Raw genomic sequence first — 14,519 nt, 5'->3', positions numbered from 1 at the left:
AATTCCTTGTTAGGGGTTTAGGGGTGGGGGGTGGAATAGAGGGAGTAGAACTGGAACCATATAAACAAAGCAAAACATGAAATGAAATAAAAACATAAAGAGTTCAGGAGTGGGGAGATTAAGGAAGCGAAGGAACTACCTTTGGATGGAAGAAGGAATAATTAGATTGAATGATAATCAGTTTTAAATAAACTAAAACCAGAATGGGTTGTGGGGATTAATGAAGGGAAGGGATTGGGCTTTGGATAAAAGATGAAAGAATAATAGGGAATAATAATCTACTACATGCATTCTAGCAATCAAGTATTTAAAAGTATTGGGTTTCTCCCTAGGCCCCATGCACTTTACCACATGACCCCTGGAGGGTGGGCCATGGATCAATGTGGTACTGCAAGCCATGCACTAAATGATGATGATGATACCATCTTTAGGTTGGAATACAAATTACCTGGTGGGTTCATCAAAAAACATAACTGGCGGGTTGTTCACCAGCTCCAAAGCAATAGCGAGACGCTTTCTCTGCCCCCCTGAAAGACTTCCAGTCCTCGTAGTGGCACAGGACAGCAAACCCAGAGCTGTCAGGATCTCCTTTACCTGAAATGAGGGACAACAAAGTATTTCAAAGGGTCTTCACAAGTGCTGTCCACATTCAACAGGGCGGGGAGCCTGCAGACCAGATCAGGACCTCCCGTTTGGTCCACAGGGGCAATTTTCAAAAACCAAAAAAAAGAAGATGCTATATCTGCTATCAGGTGTGGGGCAGGTAGAGATGTGTCTGGATCAGCTGCATGAGCCAATCCCTGCAGCAAGCAGGATTGAACCCCTCCCACCCATTAGCTGCTCAATTTGAGAACATTCATCAGTGCAATCTCTTTAACTCACTGTTTGCGACGCTCTCTACAACAATGAATTTCCTTTCAACCACATACCCCAAACAACTATTTATACTGCTGTCTATACAAGATCAAAAGCTGAGCTGCAAATCTAGCTAAAATATAATATCCAGTTGTTAAATGAAGCATCCTTATAATTGTCTGAACGTTCCTATGAGTACTTTGAAAAGATTTTTCTTTCCTCTTTTATTCTTACATTGAGTGAAATTTAACCATTAACTGCTGGTTCTATAAATGGTAGGCAAGCAGCTGGGGCTTCTTTTTAATAAGCATGTCTTCAATCTGCCCTCACCCCAAAAAGCACAAAATTCGAATAGTTTTATCCTAAATTCCTTTGTTACTGATATAAAGAGTGCTGCATACATATTTCATTCCCCACAAGCAAGGAGGAACTAATTTTTAGCTCAGGTTTCACAATTACATTAAAAATATTCAGTATGTTTCAGATTAATTCCTTGAGCAAAGTACTATACATACCATTTCTCTCCTGCCTTCATCTTTTTCCTGAAGTTTCAGATGAGCAGATACCTGAAATAGTAGGCCAAACATAATCCTTGTTAGACACTCATCTCTGAAGACTCCATCAACTATCAACATGATTGACTAACTACAGTTCTCAGAATGCTTTGGGGGATGCCATGACTGTTTAAAGTGACATGATACTGCTTTAAATGTATAGTGCAGATGTGGCTTAATTCGGAGCCTTCTCTTAGATAATTGAAGCTCTTATACACAGGATGCCTTTGAGATTAGAATGCTTTTCAAACAAGCAATGCTTCTGTCTTGAGGAAGTGCTGAGGCATCAGATCAAGGCCTGCATTTTAAAATGAGCTTAAAAAATATATTTGCAAATGTTTGTATGTCTCATGCCAGGCATAAAGCAGCTGGCTAAGTACTTTGAACAGCCCCCCCCCCCCCGATTTATAACAAGAGACACGTTTCTTAAAGTTGTAAAAGGAAATTACAGGCTGGGAGCAAAAGGTCATATTGACCATACAAATTACAGAATACAATCAAGCTGCAAAAACACTAATTAAGAGTTGGTAAATAGTGAAATTTATTGTTTAACAGAAAATACCATGTGCCTCCCATCAGACTCGAGCCACATCTTCCTAAGGTTAAAGGGCAAGAGCTAATAGAAACAGCAGCTGGCTTGAAAGGGGGGTGTAAATTTAAGGGGTTGCTTTTGGAAACTGTTTTTTACTAAGTTCCTTTTTACTTTGAAAAGGCTTTTTCTTCTAAAAATCTATATATGTTATGTATGAAATATATTGGCTTAAATGTAATTATGCAAAGGATTTAGAAAGTAAGAAATGTTAGATTCTTATGTTAGATTCTTATTTCATTGATGGTGTGTGAGAAGGTGAACCCAAGATCTCTGTTTAAGATAAAAAATTAAAACCATGAGCCATCTGTTTTAGCCATCTGTTTTGGAGTGAAAGGGCAATAGGGCAATAGGGCAAAGATGATCTGGTAATTAAGGTGCCTGGTCGAGGCAAATGTAAGATATATGGCTACTTGTCTGCCATTTATGGATAGAAGGAAATATAGCTCTTTGTCTCCCATAAAAGGTAATAGGAAATGGGTGTATCTTTTATGATTGGTTCTAGCAAACAGCCAATAGGAATTTCAACCAGGCTGATTGGACAGAGGCAGCCAAAGGAGGAGCAAGGGGGCTGGGCTGAGGAAATATAAGTGCTGGCCATCAGGGCTGGAGTGGGCAGAGCTTTGGTAACCATATACCACTGTGTCTCTCATTTATTTGTCTGACAAATAAATTATTATTTTAATTTCTCTATTGCTGCGTTGAATATTTCATTCCAGCTAAGCGTTAACTACAAGCAGGGTGCTACAGTGCAATCCAGCAAGAGTCCTTTACCACCTCTTTTCCTCCTTGACTCTGTATTTAAATCGTTTCTCATGATCAGACAAACCTTAGGAAGAAGAGAGTTGCATGAATGGCACACTTGGGAAGATTGGAAATCAGTTTGATGAGAGAGGAGAACAAATTGATAAAACACCGTGTACACCTCTCATCCCTTCAGACTATAACTTGGTTCAGCTTGACTCAAGTTGCTATGGAAAGGTAAGGTTTATTCATGTAAACATCTTACATAGGCCCCCATTGTATTTAAACATAAGGAGGAAGTCCATATTTTTATTAAGTGGGAAGACCCTCTTTATGTCTCTCTCCCTGTAATTTCCTGGTCTCTCTAAGAACCAGGAAGATTCAGAGTTCTGATCTTTGAGTCAATGAATTGCTTTCTGAATAAACAATGGGTGGGTAATCACACAAAGACACTTGGACTTAAGAGCCTGCTGGATCTAGTCTAGCATCCTGTTCTCAGTGTAGCCACCCAGATGGCTTCTGGGAAGCCTGCAAGCAGGACCAGAACACAACTGCACTCTTCCCACCTGTGATTCCCAGCAAATGGTAATCAGAGACATACTGCCTCTGACATAGCAAAGGACACATGAAGGTGTTGACAAAGCAAAAACAGTGGCCAATAGCAGCAGATTTGCTTTATTTATTTTTTCCTTTGGGCAGCTACAATTAAAAAAAGAACTACTCTGAATCTTTTGATCCTAGAAGATATGTTTAAATAACATTTAAATAAATATTTTCCCCAAAAGTCCTCAGTATAATAATGCATTTAATCGCTGGAAAATGAGTAGCTTGGGTTTGACCAGGCCAACTCACAGCAGTTGACCCTGTAACTGAACGCTCTTCAGGTCTCTGCACAAAACTGCCAAGTGGATTTCACAGAAGCCTGGACAGTGGACATTTTTAGATTTGTCAGCTCAAATCAGCCTCTCTGGCACTAGGCCAAAGGCGGCTGGCTTTGCCTCCTAGCCCGGTGTTTGTTTATGGAACAAGCAGCCTTGTTGAGAGGGAAGTGAAGGAAGAGGCAAGGAGCGTGTATTTTGGTCGTTCCCAAAGACCTTGGACTATCATTAAACTGAAATCACAGGGAGATAAGCTTTAGTTAGATGCATCAGGCTGGAAAGGATATTTCAAAGACCTGCCACTGCCAAGACAGGCTCTTCTATACAGGGAGCCACACTTTCTACGCACATTAGAGTATTAATGTGTTTTTGCTTTATATACTGCAGCTGTATCGTCTGTGTGTAAACAAGTGACTTCCAGAATTGAAAAGCAGGGGTGCAGAGTAATGGATGGCCAGTCCTTTAATAATACAGATTTGTAACTCAGGCTCTTTTCTTAAAAAAAGAAATATGAATACGGTATCTATTTATTTTTCCTCACAAATTCTCTTCTGAATCCCCTCCACAAAGTGAAAAAGGCAAGTGAGGCGCTTCTCATTGCCCTGTTGTGAATGGTAGTGGAAGGAGAAGGCCTTCTTTGTAGTGTTGCTCTGATCATCAGCCTGCACCTATAGTCACAATAGTGGTCCCCTGTAGGCGTGGACAGTCATCACATTACTGGGCTTCTGGTACCCAGGCCTTTGGAAAATCCAATTAAATTCTGTCAATGCACAATGTCCTAGACAGTGTTTTTTTCCCCTAAAAAATGTTTAGGGGTACTCTCATTTTGACTCAAGAAAACCATCATTTTATAGTTCAAATCTGGGGAAATAAATACAATAAATGGACCAAAGTACAAAGATTCACAAAATGTTTAGGTATGCATACCCCTGTGTCCCCGCAGAAAAAAAGCACTAGTCCTAGGGTTGGTTGGTTGGTTGATGAAAGCCTGTTTTTTTATTGTTTTACTGTTCATGAGGGTTTTTAGAGGTGTTTATTGATGTCTTTTTTCCTAGGCTTTATAATCTTAATTGTATTTCTTTAATTATTTAATGTCTGTTAACCACTCTGGAAGGTTTTGATCAAGGTTTTATCATTTCAATCGTGTTTTATTGATTGCTTATTTAATGATTGCGCTCTGGGAATTATTTTGATGAAGGGCAGTTTAGAAGTTCCGTAAATAATAAATAAAATGGGACTTCCTCCTTTGAGCTATAAAACAAACTTCTCATTGCCTGCTCCAAGGCAAGAGCAGAGTGGTCAAGTCTACAGACTGCTTCACTTTGCAGCACTTAAGACTGAAAAGAGGTTTGTCAGGGTAGCAGCAGACAGGGTTAAGCCTTATAAAGGATCAAGCAGTCCTGAAGCCACAGTCATGGGGAAGTTCAGGCTAAATATGGTTCAATTACCATCATGGCTTCTTGGACAGTAAGATGTGGAAGTAGCATGTCATCTTGCATTATGTAACAGGAGACTTTGCGGAAAGAGCGCAGATCACGGGGTTGTCCATTGATGAGGATCTCTCCTTTCATCCCAGTCTCTCTGAAATTGGTCAAGAAAAGAAAAAAAGCATGAAACTTTCCTTCACATCCTTTAGGGGGAGACAAAGCTAAGGGCTGGCTTGCACTTAGGGACTGACTTATTTGTCAAATACAGTTCTCTGTTTCCCATTTTTCAGTCTTGAATTCCGTTCTCCACATTTCTGCACAAATTTGCCAGTTTTATGCATATAATATTTTATGAATTTGTAGTAAAATGATCAATTTTCATTTTAAAAAATCCTCATGGAAGTTCATCTGCATTTTGGTGCAAATTTAGCCTTATGTATGCAGATTTGACTAATTTACTCACTTTTGCAAGTAATTTCCCCTAATACAATGCATTGTTGTGGTATTCTCACTATCATGTTAACGTTTATGCACACTCTACATTTTTGTAAACATTGCTTGGCTAGAAAATTCCATTCCCAAATTAGGAGAAGTGTAAATTTTGAAGGATAGCTATGCTTTGGTTCTTAAAGTGTGAATTAGGCAGGTTTGCCTTTAAAGGTGAACTGAACCAAATTTGTCTCCTACCCCTATGTGCACTTTACATTTTTAAAAAAAGACATGCAAGTCAATTATGCTTCTGCAGATGCAAGTAAACACAATGTGTGAAGTGATCTCACTCACTCATCTGACTCACCGAGAGCTCCAAGGCTGTTTTGTAAATCATGAGATTGTACAAGTCCTACATTCAGAAGACTGCAATGAGCAAATCAGCCCTCGGAGCAGGTGGCATAGTATTTACTTCTAAATCTCTGGAGTTCTCTCAATCATGCAGCACCATGAGTGAAAATATTTGTCTTATCAAAACACTTGTAGACTTTAAACCAGGGAATCCAAATCTGCAGGAGCAGGTTTGAGCAACAGTGTTGCTGATATGTATTAAGGCTTTTTTTAAAAAAAAAAAAAATTATAAATACAAGGTGAAATGATTTGCTTAAGAACAAGGATTAGACCTAGGGTTCTTCTATGTATTATATATGGCAGCAAATGCAACTTTGTGATAGTGAGTAAATGTGACAAAGAAGGTGCAGCCAATCCTGGTTCTCCAATGGGCATAAATGCATTCTACATACGTTTACAAGCACATGTTTATCATCTCACATATTACAAGTTTAGCTACACACTTAAAATTAGTTATATCTAAACAACATAGATCATGAAGCTGAGGCTCCAATACTTTGGCCACCTCATGAGAAGAGAAGATTCCCTGGAAAAGACCCTGATGTTGGGAAAGATGGAGGGCACAAGGAGAAGGGGACAACAGAGGACGAGATGGTTGGATAGTGTTCTCGAAGCTACCAGCATGAGTTTGACCAAACTGCGGGAGGCAGTGGAAGACAGGAGTGCCTGGCGTGCTCTGGTCCATGGGGTCATGAAGAGTCGGACACGACTAAACGACTAAACAACATAATTTGGGAATTGACCGTTGCCCTCACTTACCTGTATCCTGCCAGGATGTTCATGAGCGTTGACTTTCCAGCTCCAGAAGGACCCATAATGGCCACAAGTTCTCCACTGCTGAACTTTCCTGAAATTCCTTTCAACAAGGTCTTGAAACCTGCAAAAGAAAGTGGTGCAATGTTTAGAAGTTTACCCCACGTCTTCCTAGTCATTCTAGCAGATTAGAATCTGAAGTACTTGATTTAAGACTCAAGCTGTCGCTAGTCTGTACACAAGCTAGACCTAGTCAGGTAGCCTCAATTTAAGTGCTTGGTTTGATATTCAATATGTAATAGAACTATGCACTGCTGAGAGAACTCTCTGTATTTTTACATTTTCTTGAAAAATCTTACAAGGAAAACATAAACGGTGAACATTTATTTGTTGCAAATAAAAGCTCTTTACCATTTTATTACCTACCATCTTTTCCCTAGTACAGCTGTCTTAGCATGGTATTTCAAGCACGCTGCACCTTTCTGGTTTTTGTTTATCTATTTCTTTGTAGTTTAAGAGGCAGCAATTAGGTTGTTGCAGCACCTACACTTTGCAACTCCCTGCCTGCTGACATCAGGCAAATGCCTTTACCGTACTCCTTTGGTGCCTGCTAAAAGCATTTTTATTTAGACAAGCCTACCCAGATATTAGAGGGACGCGGATGGCGCTGTGGGTTAAACCACAGAGCCTAGGGCTTGCTGATCAGAAGGTCGGCGGTTCGAATCCCCGCAATGGGGTGAGCTCCCGTTGCTTGGTCCCTGCTCCTGCCAACCTAGGAGTTCGAAAGCACATCAAAGTGCAAGTAGATACAGTGGTGCCTCGCAAGACGAAATTAATCTGTTCCGCGAGAGTCTTCGTCTAGCGGTTTTTTCATCTTGCGAAGCAACCCTATTAGCGGCTTAACGGATTAGCGCTATTAGCGGTTTAGCGGCTATTAAAGGCTTAAAGGCTTAGCGGATTAGCTGCTAAAAGGCTATTAAAGGCTATTAAAGGCTTAGCAGATTAGATAAAGGGGGGGGAAGCGAAAAAAAAATCTCTAGACTCGCAAGACATTTTCGTCTTGCGAAGCAAGCCCATAGGGAAATTCGTCCTGCGAAGCAACTCAAAAACGGAAAACCCTTTCGTCTAGCGGGTTTTCCGTCTTGCGAGGCATTCGTCTTGCGGGGCACCACTGTAAATAGGTACCGCTCCAGCTGGAAGTTAAACGGTGTTTCTGTGTGTTGCTCTGGGTTGTCAGAAGTGGCTTAGTCATGCTGGCCACATGATCCAGAAGCTGTACGCCAGCTCCCTCGGCCAATAAAGTGAGATGAGCGCCGCAACCCCAGAGTCGGCCACGCCTGGACCTAATGGTCAGGGGTCCCTTTACCCTTTACCTTTACCCAGATATTTAGAAAGTTGATGCGAGCTTTAACCTTTTTTAGTTTATTATTTCAACTTTTTGAAAGTCTCAAATCATTGTTTCTAATTCTTCCTATTGATAAAATGTATTGTCTTGTCTCTTTTTTTGTAAACTGCTTTAAGTTTTGGTTGTTTTTACAATCAAGTGGTGCATAAATCTTATGAAATGATAAATAAATAAAACAGTGAAACTAAGATATTCACAGGATATAGTGATGCCCATCATCTAAAATGGCTTTAAAAATGGGATTAGACAAATTGAGTGAGAATACTACCAATGGCTACTTCTTAACTTCCAGGATCAGAGGCAGGTTGCCTCTGGATTCCAGTTGCTGGAAAATGTGAGCGGGAGAATGCGGTTGCACTCCTGTCCTGATGATTGTGGGCTTCCCAATGGCATTGAGTTGCTGCTGTGAGAATAGGGGCTCAGCTAGAAAAAGCGGTTTATATGTGTGGTATGTGTGATATTACACTGTGCCACCAGATGGCGACGTGGAGTCCTGGTTTTTTTCTACCTGTTTTCCCTGTTTAAATTTACGACGCTTTAAACTGAAACACGTCTTTGATGTGTCTAGATCCAGGCCAGGATGCTGAACTAGATGGGCCCTTGGTCTCATCCAGCACGACTCTGCTATGGCCACAGAACAGCAGGAAGTGAATGTGAGAAAGCAAGTTTGACATTTAATAAGTCAATCATTTTCATCTTCATTAGCCATTGAAAAGCCAGATTTGAAAGAAAAGGCCTAGAGTTTGCTTGTAATGTCTGCATTGATTTTAGCAGACTGCTCCAGCTGCTATACCCCCATCATTTGTGTTTATACAGACATTTTGACAAACATATAAGAGGTTTCCAATGTACTTGTCTCTTGAGCAGTGTTGAAAACGCAAGCCTCACTGATTTCCAGGAATCTTCACAGTATGAAAAGGAGTTGAAAGCAAGATAAAATGTCACTCCTTATCCACGCCTTTCAAAAAATACCAACTGCATACTGAAAAGTGCTCGTCATAAATTATTTGTCAAGGTACAACCTTAAGTGCATCCCGCAAGCTGCGTTTAAGCTGCCAGTGTGAAAGAAGGTTTACAGTGAACGCTGTCAGAGATGTCCACCTCCGAACAAGAATAATGTGTGCTGGGTGAGAACATGTAGCAATTGTTCAGGAAACTTCACTAGCTTGATGGAAATGACTTAACTGCAGAAAAAGAAAAATAGAAATTTGGATCCAGGCAGTACTGCAGGTATGCGGGAACCTGTGCTCCAGATGTTGTTACACTACTGACATGTCAGATCTGGCCACAGTGATGCATGCCATAGTTACATCTCTGTTGGACTACTGCAACATGCTCTCTGTGCAGCTGCCTTTGAAAAATGTTTGGAAGTTTCAGCTGGCCCAGAATGCTGCAGCCAGACTGCTCACTGGGGCTAGCTGCAGGGAGCATGTTACTCCCTTGTGAAAACAACTTGCCACTGGTCTGTTTCTGGTCACAATTCAAAGTGATGGTTATCACCTATAAATCCGTATGTGGCTGGGGCACAGGATACCTGAAAGATCTTTATCTCCCTTTACAAATCCGTCCAGGTGCTATGATCCTCAGCTGAGCATCTTTTCTCAGTCCCATCAACATCAGAAGCACAGCTGGTGGTGATACAAGAGACAGACTTTTCTGTGGCGGCTCCCATACTATGGAATTCCCTCCCAAGAGAGGTTTGATGGGCTCCCTCCTTGTTATCTCTCCACTGGCAGGCTAAGACCTTCTTTTTCAGGTAGGCCTCTGAAAACTAGGTGCCAATGTTGTTGACCACTGGGCTGGTATCAGGGCAATCAGTAACTCAGTGCCAGTTTTAATTGTGCTTTATTTTTTAACTATTGTGTTTAACTAGTTTGCTTTCATGACCTTGTCTTTTATACTGATGTTTTTAAAATGTGGTAAGCTGTCTTGAATCCCAGTTCAGGAGAAACGAAGTTACAAAAAGACAGACAAACTACAACTTCCATCATCCCTGGGCCACTGGCTATGCTTGCTAGGGATGATGGGAATTGAAGTGCAACATCCTCTGGTAGGTCACAGGTTCTGTTTGCCTGCATCACTGTGTTTCACAACTGGCCTTACCACATTAAGTAACTGTATTTCCCAGGATTTCACAACTGGTCTAGCCACATTAAGCAATGTATACACTGCTGCTTCCCCACAGTATTTAACCCAAGCATAAAAACATTTTTAATTTTTAATTTTTTAAAGGGAAAGAGTACAAAATGAATTAAAGAACTGGATTTTGTTAACGAGCATTTCAGGCTACTGAGACCCTAAAACACAATGGCATGCATTATTCCTTTCTGGAAATGGGTGAAAGGTCTTTTTGCTTATGAAGGTTAACCAAGTAGAGACTAGTTATCTATGTAATACCAGCATTGTGCCCCTTATAATCCCTTATGGAGGATTAAAAATATTCAGACACAGAAAGAACTAGAGCCTTTCTCTGCTGCAGAACATTTCAAGGCTAATCTGATTTAGAATCTGTTGACCCATAAATTCTATATTGGCATTGCATGCTTCCTGTGATTATAAACACTGGTGCTGTCGGGGTAGAATTTTCGGGCAAAAGTCTAAGACCTGCACAGAATGAATACCTTGCATTACTAAAAACAAAACAACAGCAGCGGAACGGAATTATGCTGACCAAGTCACCATTTGCGATCTAGAAGAGACACCAAGAGATGCCCTTCTTTCCTCCACAATATATGCTGTCTTACAAAAATGCCTTCACCAGTTAATGAAAAACCTAATCAAATGATGTGTATACAAAACAATCCTATCTGAAGACACCATTATGGAGTCCCAAAATGTAAAAAGCATGTGGGCCTTGTGAGAAAATTTCCTCAAAAAGTGTAGGGAGTAAATACGATTTCCAAAGGGATAAACACTATTATTGTAAAACTGTGGAGAGAGATTATAAACACTTATCTCTTAACTACGGTAAATCTCTGGCATAACAGCACAAGGCACTTATATGAACCATTGTCTAAAAGTAGGCATCAGTCAGGTAAGAAACTATGGCATGAACTGGGGGGGGGGGGATGCAGTTAAATTGTTAATTTACCTAGAATTTAGATTCCAGAAACTTTCATATACCCCTTTAACTTTATTGTTCTCTCAGAGCCATGGATTAAATTTCAGCTAGGCATTAGATCTGACAGACTGCATTGTGTTGTTAAACAGAAGGAAGTCTTTACAAAGTAAGGTTTATGGATCTTTCTAAAGCTGTGCATGCCATACTCCCCCCCCCCCCCACAGCAGCCTATTCATTGTATAAATTTAATAACTGGATAATGCTTTTCTTCAGAGAAACTAATGAGACGTGACAACCCACTAGGCAGTTGGACCCCTAACACTATAGCATTTGTGGCTGGCCATTTAGCAGATGGTGTGACCTCATGCTTCCTGCCCAACTGCAAGTCGTTTACCACAAATTCATCACTGCCGTATTAGTATGTTGTATGTACGTCAATTTAGATTTAGGAAGTGAGAAGTTCTTTAAACTTCTCTTTACAATAATTCTCTCTTAGCAGTAATCTTGCTGAAGTTATCCAAAAATCAACAAAATGGTAAGAGCACAGATTGAGCCCAAAAGGAAGAGAAAATACCACATAATTTGGGGCTAGCGGGCCATAATTTTATTGGTACTATTTCTTAAGCCATTTAAAAGAGGGGTCACCAACCCATCATCTGAGGGTGCCAGGGTGCCTACAAAGGTCTTCACTGGTGCCCTCAGGAAAGCGCTGCAGACTAAAAAAAAAAAGCGCTGCAGACTAAGTCTCTAGTCCTCCTAGAAAAAAATGTTATGAAGCAAAAGTTCAGAAGTCTTTTGTGTTTGACGGGACTTGATCCCAGATAAATAACTACAATATGACAGTCTAACTGGAGCCCTCAGCACACATTCAGAATTTGAAATGTACCCCCTGGTCCAAAAAGGTTGTTGACTCCTCTCTTAAGGGATTTGCAGCTACGGTACATTAACCTTTTTGACTTCCTCCATCTATCCCAGTGCAGGTATTCGTCTTGGTGAGATAGCAGAGACCATCTCCCTTCACCTCAGTCTTCTCACAGGCCAGCTCCTCTGACTTGAAGCTAAAGTCTACTATCAACAACTTCACCAATTAGAATGAAAAGAAACCAAACAACGGCAAACCGGAACCTTCCAAAAGTCACCAACATGCTCTTGACACAACAGCCACAATCGCACACTCCAAACCCTAATTTGGAAGATCATGAATGAGTTAATGTTGAGTTCATACATTTCCTCCTCCCCCTTCGCCACACGTGAAGAGTAACATCTGTTTCCAACTGGTGTCCAAATAGTGCAAAATATGGTTTTCTCAAACCAAAGTCTGTTTGTAAACGAGGATCAAAATATGGTTTGGGGTCTTGGTTGAGAGTAACTATGATGGGCAAACTCGCACACTAAGATCCACAAGTCTCCACTTCACACATTGCACCTGAAATGGGAAACAAAAAGTGCAAGTTGCCTGAATTTCAGCACAACGCATTTCTTTGTAAAGTGTAAATAGATTCTGATACTACCAGTCCTTTGTTTCCTATAAGCTACTGCCAAGGTTTGTTTCTTTAATGCCAACATTACAGAAGAAAGACAACCAGTTGGTAGGCTTGGACTTGTGTGGTTGGAGAAGAAAGCTTGACGTAGAAAAGGCTATAACACTGAAATTCTTCTTAAAATTATTAGCGAGGATGGCAGCTTTCATGCTTGAAAAAAATAAAACGATCCATTCTCCTACACAGATATAATTTTCATTAAATGTTGTCTTAAAAGATTGTGAAAATGAATTTTTCAATAAGACAACTTTGTCAGGATCTGGTTCTTAAAAGCAGGTGCTGGCATTGTGTGAGAAGCAACATAAAGCTAGATATAAGTAGATACAGCCACATGCCTGCAATCCAGAGCAGAGAGAGAGCCTCTTAAATGGGTCAATGAACGATAATAACCCTGCTCCCATCAGGCTTCATGCAAATGATTCAAGGATGTATTCCACATGGCAAGCTTCAGGTCTACAGGTTTGAGGAATTAAGAGTCAGAATGTGTCATGCTCTGTATATTACCTGTGGGTTTGTTTGCCTCAAAACAAGGGGGAAAAGTGATGAGGTGAAGTTACATGATATACTGTTTTATTCTTTTCTGTGAATTTACAGAATAGCTTCTTTTCAAGCAACTCAAGCCTTATGTAAACATTTGGCAGGTTATTATTGTTAGAAAAAAAGATCTTGCATTTGCTTTTGAATAGGAGTCTTTCCTGGAAGTATCTCTCTTTCTTAACACAAAGAGACAAAGAGACAAGGCAGGCACCTGTGGTCATAAGGATGACTCACAAATACAACAGCAGAACACATACTGGGGCTGGAGAAAGATATAGCACTGAATCATAGCACTGTAGAGTTGGAAGGGACCCTGAGGATCATCTAGTCCAACCCCCTGCAATGCAGGAATATGCAGCTGGTCCATACAGGGATTGAACCTGCAACCTTGGTGTTATCAGCACCATGGTCTAACCAACTGAGCTATATGCCTGTGCCAATCAAGCTGCCACCGATTAGATCTTGTGATTCTATTATGAGCTAAAGCCCAAATATTCAAGGGTTCATAACAAGGCCACACACCAATCAAAACTAGATATATAGATATATAGATATATATATACACACACACACACACAGAGGGAGAGAGGGGCTGACATCCAATGGTGCTAACCTGCCAACAGGATAGATTTCCATGAATGAAATGGGGTTTCCCATTCCACTCTCATTCTCTGCAGCTCCCTGTGTGCCCACAAATCAGTTCTGGAGGGTTTGGGGAACCTGCTGGAGAACCTGGGAGGATGGGGCTACAGGGAGGAGCAATGGAAAACCCATCCATCCATCATCTTAACACTATTTCCTTTACAACTAGTAACAATACCACTAAAACATTTCTAATGGCCTCGAGTAGGGAAGTGGAATAACTTCGATTCAGTTTGCAGTTGCTGAAACAATGCACAAAGCAAAGCACAAAATCCACACTTCTCCAAATTTTGCAGCACAACTCCACAGCCAAGTAATTATATATCATAAAAATTCATGGATCAGGGAAAATAGCATCCAAAAATGCATTGCTTTGCAAAAATATGTATACTAGGCTAAACTGCATACAAAAATGTGTATATCCGGACTAAAATGCTGAGTAGTTTTCATGAGGATTTTAAAAGAAAACTGCAGACTCATATCAAAATGTGATTGGGAAAACTGAGAGAAACCAACACTGATATTTTCACTCATCTCTAGCCTAGAGACACACAAAAAATCTAGAGGCCTGGTGAAACTGGCAAATTTGCACAATTTCTCTAAAATTTAGTGTAACAGTAGCATCTGTGTTCCTGAATGCTAAAATAATAATAATATTCTTCCCATGAATGTGGAAACAATCTGGATTTCTTC

General features: G+C 40.5%; 1 protein-coding gene across 1 annotated transcript in view; it reads right to left on the bottom strand.

Moving 5' to 3' along the window:
• ABCG1 (ATP binding cassette subfamily G member 1) overlaps nt 1–14,519 on the bottom strand; it is a 53,839-nt gene that overhangs the window by 15,373 nt on the left and 23,947 nt on the right. The window contains 5 exon segments of the mRNA XM_081003705.1: nt 404–450; nt 452–594; nt 1,371–1,421; nt 5,069–5,201; nt 6,647–6,764. Coding sequence (XP_080859831.1) covers nt 404–450; nt 452–594; nt 1,371–1,421; nt 5,069–5,201; nt 6,647–6,764 — 492 coding nt within the window.

Source organism: Podarcis pityusensis (assembly GCF_964106645.2).
Source record: "Podarcis pityusensis genome assembly, chromosome: 4".
NCBI lineage: Eukaryota > Metazoa > Chordata > Lepidosauria > Squamata > Lacertidae > Podarcis > Podarcis pityusensis.
Note: the sequence above shows the minus strand (reverse complement) of the source record. Positions and strands in the feature narration are given on the sequence as shown.